General features: G+C 41.7%; 1 protein-coding gene across 1 annotated transcript; it reads left to right on the top strand.

Annotated features, from left to right (window-relative positions):
• The first annotated feature begins 1860 nt into the window (after positions 1-1860).
• LOC131422942 (ADP-ribosylation factor 4-like) lies at positions 1861-2426 on the top strand. The gene has a single exon (XM_058570564.1). The coding sequence runs from the start codon at positions 1861-1863 to the stop codon at positions 2404-2406; it is 546 nt and encodes a 181-aa protein (XP_058426547.1). The 3' UTR covers positions 2407-2426.
• Positions 2427-8418: the final 5992 nt, after the last annotated feature.

Here is an 8418-nt window from a genome sequence, read left to right as displayed (position 1 = left end):
GCTTGTCAAGCCATGCTGTGGCAGCATCCATATAAAGTAGAGGAAGATGGGCATGGATATTAGCCCAGGGCCAATCTTCCTCAGCAAAAAAGAAGAGCATTAGCATCAGATGTTAGCTCAGGGCTGATCTTCCTCACACACACACACACGTGCATTTTTTAATTAAAATATACAAGGAACTCATATAAGTCAATAGCAAAAAATACTAATAATAATCCAATTAAAAAATGGACAGATGATCTGAATAGGTCTTTTTCCAAAGAAGATATATAATTGGCCAACAGGTACATGAAAAGATGGTCAGCATAACTAGTCATCAGGGAAATGAAAATCAAAACCACAATTTGATATCACCTTACACCTGTTAGAATAGCTATCATAAAAAAAAAAAAAAAAAAAAAAGAAGAGATAACAAGTGTTGGCAAGAATGTGGAGAAAAGGGAACACTGGTGCACTGTTAGTGGGAATGTAAATTGGTGCAGCCACTATGGAAAACAGTATGCAGCTTCCTCAAAATATTAAAAATAGGAATACCATATGATCCAGCAATTCCATTTCTGGATACATATGTGAAGGAAACGAAATCACTATCTTGAAGAGATATCTGTACTTCCCTGTTCATTGCAGCATTAGTCACAATAACCACGATGTGGAAGCAACTTAAATGTCCATCAATGGATAAATGGATAAAGAAAATGTGATTATAGATACAGATAGATGATAGACAAATTAGACAGACAGATCGATCGATAGATAGATAGATAGATAGATAGATAGATAGATAGATAGATAGACAGACAGATAGATCCTCAGTGTCTAATGGAATATTATTCAGCCATAGAAATGAAGGAAATCCTGCCATTTGTGACAACATAGATGGACTTTGAGGGCATTATGCTAAGTAAAATAAGTCAGACAAAGAAAGACAAATACCCCCCATTTCTATGTGTAAAATCATATCGTCTGCAGATAGAAACAATTTTATCTTACAGGGGAATCTAAAGAAGCTGAACTCATAGAAATAGAGTAGAATGGTGGTTGCTAGGGGCTGTGGGGTTGGGAAGAATGAGGAGATGCTGGTCAAAGGGTACAATCTCTCAGCTATGAGATAAGTAAGGTCTGGGGATCTAATGCACAGCATGGTGACTATTACTAACAATACTGTATTATACACTTGAAAGTTGTTAAGAGAGTGGATCTTGAAGGTAATCATCACAGACAAAAAAAATGTAATTATGTGAGGGGATGGAGGTGTTAACTAATCTTATTGTAGTAATCATTTTGCAATTCATTCACATATCAAATCACATTGTACGCCTTACACTTTTACACAATGTCCTCTGTCAGTTATATCTCAATAAAACCGGGGGAAAAAGAAGAAAAGAAATGAAAGTTGGAAATTATAATGGAACGATTGATAGGAACAAAACATCATGCAAGTGTACATGGCCAGGAAAAGAGGGCAGATAGAGCACATGCACATAATTTCACTAACTCTCAAAACCTTAATAAAACTACATTAAAACTTTTTCTGGGTCCCCCCCTCCAAATAAAACTAGAGGCGGGAGGGGCCGGGCCGCCGCCAGAGTCGCCGCGCTGCCGCGCCACGTGGCACAGCCGAAGCCTCAATGCCGGAGCCGGAGCTGCCGCGCCAGTGGTCCAGCAGTCCCGCCCCGCTAATTCCTGTCCCCGGGCTTCGTCTGCCACGCCAGCTAGGCTAGCGAGCCCTCCCTGCCATCCTCTCTCCTCCGCATCTCCTCTTCCCTCTAGCTCAGTTAGCCGGGAGCGTGAAAAGAGGAAGCCCGGGGATGTCCCACACCCCCTCCGCTCCTGCCCATCATCGCAAGTGCCACTACCGCCATGGGCCTCACCGTCTCCTCCCTCCTCTCCCGCCTCTTCAGCAAGGTGCACATGCGCCTTTTGATGGTAGGATTGGACGCTGCTGGCAAGACGACCATTCTGTATAAACCGAAGTTAGGGGAGATGATAGTCACCACCATTCCTACCATTGCTTTTAATGTGGAAATAGTAGAATATAAGAACATTCGTTTCACAGTATGGGGTGTTGGTGGTCAAGACAAAATCAGGCCTCTCTGGAGGCATTACTTCCAAAAGACCCAGGGTCTTATTTTTGTGGTAGATAGCAATGATCGTGAAAGAATTCAGGAAGGAGCCGACGAGCTGCAGAAAATGCTTCAGGAAGATGAATTGAGAGATGCAGTGTTGCTGCTTTTTGCAAACAAACAGGATTTGCCAAATGCTGTGGCCATTAGTGAAATGACAGATAAATTAGGTCTTCAGTCTCTTGGTAACAGAAGGTGGTATGTTCAAGCCACTTGTGCTACACAAGGAACTGGTCTGTATGAGGGACTTCACTGCCTATCAAATGAGCTTTCAAAACGTTAAATGAAACTGGATTATCTAACCAAAGACACGTTTGATAGAATTGGTCTAGGCTTGTTAGAACAAAATTAGTTTTTGCATCTTGGTTATTAAACACTATCTGGGACTGGTTTGGGCAGAATATTACAGCGTTTAAACTTATTTTGTTGCCAATTCTTGTTTACCGAGTATAATGTTGCTGTTTAGCAATATGCTTGGTTTTAACGAAATTCTCCTTAACTTGGGAAAAAAGTGTCCTCTTTGACTTCCCTTAAACCTAAATGTGTGGACATAGCTATTGTGACACCTTTAAATAAATCCGTTTTGAATGTTTTTTGAGCCCACAACAAATAATGTTTTAAAGTTATCCCCTTGCTACTTTACTGATACCTTTATCATTCCTGGGACAGTCTGCTGATTTAAATAATATAGCATTCCATTTGTATTTATTTTTCTTCCCTGCAAAAAGATTTTCTAAGACTGCTTGTACCAGCCAGGGAAATGCTCCAAAATACTATACAGATTTCTTGCACTGAGGAACTTTTTTCTCCCATTATTGATGCTGGCTGCCATCAGTCAAGCTTACCCTGATGTGGTTTGGATTTGATAGATAATAAGTTCTGTGCTGGTTGTGAAGAGTTCATATTGAGATGATTTTTAATATTTAGCAGATTGTCTTCCTTTATATTATCTCTTTTTTATGTTGCATGTTGCTTTTGGTATCAGCCCGACTCTTTGCCCAGTATATGATAGTTCTGCTGATGTTTTATTGTTTATTGGTGAACACATCTTCATTAAGAGTTTTTGGAAAACTCGTCAAACTCAGTAAGTTTTCTTTATAATCCATTTGGAATTATTCCTAATAAAATGATAAAATATGTAAAAAAAAAAAAAATAAAGCTAGAGGTATACTGGACACACATCATTCCAGCTGGATGCCAAATGGCCAAAAGTTAAATCAGTACTCAGCTGACATCAAATGGCACCATTATATAATGAACTTCTGTGACACAAGAATAAATATGAAATTTAATTTTAAAAATAAAATAAAATTTATATAGAAGGCCAAGGGAACTAGATCAGCTAAAACAATTTTGAAAAAGAGGAATAAAGTGGGAGAGATCAGCCTGTCTGATCTCCAGACTTATTATACAGCTAGAGTAATCACGACTGTGGTAGTGGCAGAGAGAGGATATATAGATCAATGGATCAGAATAGAGAACCTAGAGATAGGCCCACACAAATACGCTTAACTGACTCTTGACAAAGGTGCAAAACCAATTCACTGCAGGAAAGATAAGCTTTTCAACAAGTGGTGCTAGAGCAATTGGACATCCATAGTTAAAAAGTAGACCTCAACTTAAGTCTCACACCTTGTACAACAATTAACTCAAAATAGATCACAAACTTAAATGTAAAACTTAAAACTATAAAACTTTTAGGAAAAAAAACAAAGAGAAAGGCTTCAGAATCTAGGGCTAGGCAGAAAATTCTTAGACTTGATATCAAAGGCACAATCCTTAAAAGTAAAAATTAGCAAATCGGACCTTAACAAAATTAAAAACTTTTGCTCTGCGAAAGACCATATTAAGAAGATAAAATTGGGGCCAGCCCGGTGGCATAGTGTTAAGTTTGGCACACTCTGCTCTGCTGAAGCAGGTTCGCAGGTTTGGATCCTGGGCATGGACTTATACCACACATTAAGCCATGCTGTGGAGGCATCCCACATACAAAATAGAGGAAAGACTGGTACAGATGTTATCTCAGGGCCAATCTTCCTCAAGCAAAAAGAGGCAGGCTGGCAACAGATGTTAGTTCACAGCCAATCTCCTTCACACACACACAAAAAAGATAAGCTACAGTCTGGGAGAAAATATTTCCAAACTACATATCTGACAAAGGACTAGTATCCAGAATACATAAAGAACTCTCAATCCTCAACAGTAAAAAAAAAAAAAATCAATCCAATTAGGAAATGGGGAAAGACATGAACAGCCATTTCATCAAAGAGGATTTACAGATGGCAAATTATCACATGAAAAGATGTTCAACATCATTAGAAACTATGGAAATGCAAATTTTGATATCACTACACATGTATCAAAATGGCTAAAATAAAAAATAGTGACAACACCAAAGTTCAATGAGGATGAGGAGAAAATGGATGACTTATACTTTGCTGATAGGAATGCAAAATGATACAGCCACTCTGGAAAATAGTTTGCACTCTCTTAATGACTAAACATGCAACTAACATATGACCCAGAAATTCCACTTCTGGGCATTTACCCCAGAGGTATGGAGACTTATGTCCAGACAAATCCTATATACAAATATTTATAGCAGTTTCAGTCATAATACCCCCAAATAGAAACAACTCAACTGTCTTTCAATGGGTCAGCGGTTAAACAAACTGTGGTACATCCATACCATAGAATTCTACTCAACAATAACAAGGAACAAACCAGTGATACTTGCAAGAACTGGTTCGAATCTCCAGAGAATTACGCTGAGTGAAAAAAAGCCAACCCCAAAAAGTTACATACCACAGGACTCCATTTATATAACATTCTTGAAATGACAAAATTATAGAAATGGAGAACAGATTAGCGGTTGCCAGAGATTAAGAATGGGTGGGGGCAGGACCAAAGTGGGTGTGGCTATAAAAGGGCAACATCAGGGAACGTGTGGTGGTGGAAATGTTCTGTATTTTGACCGTTTCAATGTCAGTATCCTGGTTATGATATTGTGGTAGAGTTTTGCAAGATATCACCCTTCGGGGAAACTGAATAAACGGTACACAAGATCTCTCTGTATTTTATACATATTTTAGATAGGCTCTTAATACATACTGATTGTCAACTTGTTTTTGTTTTCTGAGGGAGTAATATTTTTTTAAGACTATTTTTTAGAGCAGTTTTAGGTTCACAGCAAAACTGAGAGTACAGTTTTTCTGTGTTTTTTTCTTTAAGTACAGAGATTTCCCATATACCCCTTGTCCCCACACATTCACAGCCTCCCTCATAATCAACATCCCCCACCAGAGTGGTATATTTGTTACAACTGCTGAGCCTACATAGACACATCATCATCACTCAAAGTCCACATTTTATATTACAGTTCTCTCTCTCTGTTTTACATTTGATGGGTTTGGATAAATGTATAATGACATGTATCTATCATTAGAGTATCATACAGTATATTTTCACTGCCCTAAAAATCCTGTGTGCTACTTTGTATTATTTTTTACAACTGCCTGTGAATCTATAATTATCCCAATAGAACAAGTTTAATTAAAAATAGAAGATAATGGGGAGCTCACATGCTGTCCTATTAGAGAACCACACCTGGAGGTTCCAAGGCCAAGATGAAGTCTAAAGTCAAGGTGCAGAATGACTATTGAGAAGGCATCACTGCTGGGCCCAGAGCTCCTGACACAACTAAGGCCAAACCCTGGACACTGCTGATAAAACTGTAACAATACTGCCCCAGGACAATGAAGCAACCATGCCTCTTGCAGAATAGACCTTGCACAATCTTTGCATCACCAGCTCCTAAGTCAATGGCGGTACAAGTGCACAGACTGGTGGAGCCTGGGTCTCATGCCTATTTGAGCTGAGAAGGAGGCTGAGAATGAGTATCTGACAATTTTGGCTTCCACAATGGTGGTCTTGCCACTTACCAAGACTCGCAAGATGGGGAGCTCCCCAGACATAGAAAGGGGGGTCAGATGCTGGGTGGCCTTGAAATGACCAATGTCCACCATACCCACCCTTTCTCTCTCTTCCCCTATGTCACCGCCCATCCCTTACATATTCCCTTCACCCACCTCAATTCTCATTCTTTAGGACACAGGTTAGAGGCCATGCCCTCAAGAAAGCCTTCCCGGACCTGTCCTCCCCACCAAGGCTGGGTTTGGTTGATTTCCCATGTGTTTCTGTATGTCAGGTTTGTATCAAGTCAGCCCCACTAGGCTGTGAGGGGAGAAATCCTATCTGACCCTGCACAAGACCCAAGGCTCAATAAAGATGAGGTGAAAGGGGAAAGAAGAGAGGGAAGGGGCCCTCTGCCAGTCAAGGTCACCTTTCCCAGAAAGAGATTAGCAGACACAGTACTGAGCAGTCTACTGGGAGCAAAGGGGGACAGGGCAAGGACAAGACGGGGTGAATGGACAACCTTGAACCACCCGGGACATGGCGAACACGGGTGGGGCTGATGGTCAGAAACCAACTCATTGAGTGGTGGTGAGAGAAGAGGTGTCTTCCCAGGCAGAAAAACCTGTAATCATTATAAATATGCTAGAACTGTCAAAAGCTCATGATATATCCTCCACATAAATTATGAAACATGTCACGGTTCTATTTGCTCTATGTCAGTATTAAAAAATCTCATTTTTTCAAAAGATGGGATATTAAAACTTGTCACTAGCATGTCTAGCTACTTTTTTCCTGCCACCCCGTACCATCCTCCCACCAAAATCAAAACAAAAAAACCCTCCCATTCTATACTGAAGGCCAAGTCCTGTCTAAGAAGAACTGTAGCAAATTTGTCCTAGTGCCAAGGAGGGGGCAGCCAGGGGTACTTCTCCAGAAGTTGCGGCAGTGGGGCCGTTTCAAAGCTGAGTGATCCAGAAAATTCTTAAATGGTCTAGAAGTGAGGCAAGGGGACAAGCTGGCCCCACGGGCTAGGGGCAGAGCACCCACAGAGGGCTCCAAGGCCTGTGGCCTAAGCACAACTAGGACCCTCAGGAGGGTCAGCCTCTCCTGGTTCCAACCCACTTCGGGTTGGAAGAAGGCTGCTGCTCTCCTGTTTGTCTGTCCGCCTTGTTCTGGTCCCAGGGCAGGAACAGGCAGCCTGCACATGGCTTCTTTGCATCGTTAGTTCCCTGCTTGCTCCAGCTGCACTGTTGAAGGGAGCCAGTGCCCACCAAGTACTCATTTCCCTAGTGGTGGGGGAGCCCAGACTTCCAGCAGACTGGTTCTCACCTGGTCTTTGAAACTCACATTCCACTTAAATTCCCTTTGACGGTGGTTTGAATAACAATGCATTCTACTAAGCCAGGCTAATGGGAAAGTAATCTTTCTCTTTCAGAGCTACTGCTCTGTGAAGTGCTTACCAAATAAGGTTTTTAAATAGCAAGAGAGCCAAACTCAATTTGGGAATTAATGTGTTTAAACCCAGCTGGAAACGTTCCTCTTCATTTCCAACGTGGAAACTAAAATTGGAAATGCCCACCTAGCCCCAGCCTCCCCTCCGAGGGCTTGGGGGCTAAGGGGAAGCCAGAAGTTGCCGTGGTATGTCTCAGCAGAGTCAGGTGCCAGGAAGCCACCTGATGGCTTGCCCCAAAGGTCTTCCTTCCTGGGCCCTGGAGCTCTTCCCTGCAGCCACCTAAAGACCCTAGACACGCTCAATCACCGCCGGACCAAGGTCCATTGGTCACCAATGGACCAAGCCACAGAGAAGGTCACCTTGTGACACTAGAGTTTATAGGGGCAAGGTCTCAGAGGCACTGAGTATAGAAAAACTGTTACTGCAACAAAAGTGGGGTTCTCCTACTCGATGTGCATAAAAAAGCCAATTAATTATGGCATCAGCTTTTGGGAAAATAAAACAGCTTTATTGCTAGATCAATACACAAGGAGATGGGGGGATGTACCCTCAGATCTGTCTCCCCGATTCAGGATTTGGTGCAAAATTTAAGAGGTTAGGGAGAACAGGCTGGCACGTGGAAACGCTGGCAGGACAGGTTTTGATTGGTGGGCTTTAAGCATTTATAGTAAGGTTCTAAACATTCATGGTGACATGGGGAGAGGATTTTAACTCTGGATCTTCCTGGAAGGCAGGCCCCTCACTTCTGATGGGAGTCCAACTTTCAAGTTCAAGTCATGTCCTGGTCCTTTGGTTCTGTGGGGAGGAAACATTTTGTTTCCAAGTTCATTTCGGGTCAAGATTTCATCTTCTGCGTATGCTCTGTTATGTGACTTTGCAAAATTTCTGAAAAAACAACTCTTAATCACTCTGTTGATAAGAGATGGG

The sequence above is a fragment of the Diceros bicornis genome, chromosome 26 (assembly GCF_020826845.1).
Source record: "Diceros bicornis minor isolate mBicDic1 chromosome 26, mDicBic1.mat.cur, whole genome shotgun sequence".
NCBI classification, from domain to species: domain Eukaryota; kingdom Metazoa; phylum Chordata; class Mammalia; order Perissodactyla; family Rhinocerotidae; genus Diceros; species Diceros bicornis.
Note: the sequence above shows the minus strand (reverse complement) of the source record. Positions and strands in the feature narration are given on the sequence as shown.

Excerpts from the sequence above, each read along its gene's own strand:
- LOC131422942 (XM_058570564.1), top strand. The coding sequence starts at position 1,861 with ATGGGCCTCACCGTCTCCTCCCTCCTCTCCCGCCTCTTCAGCAAGGTG.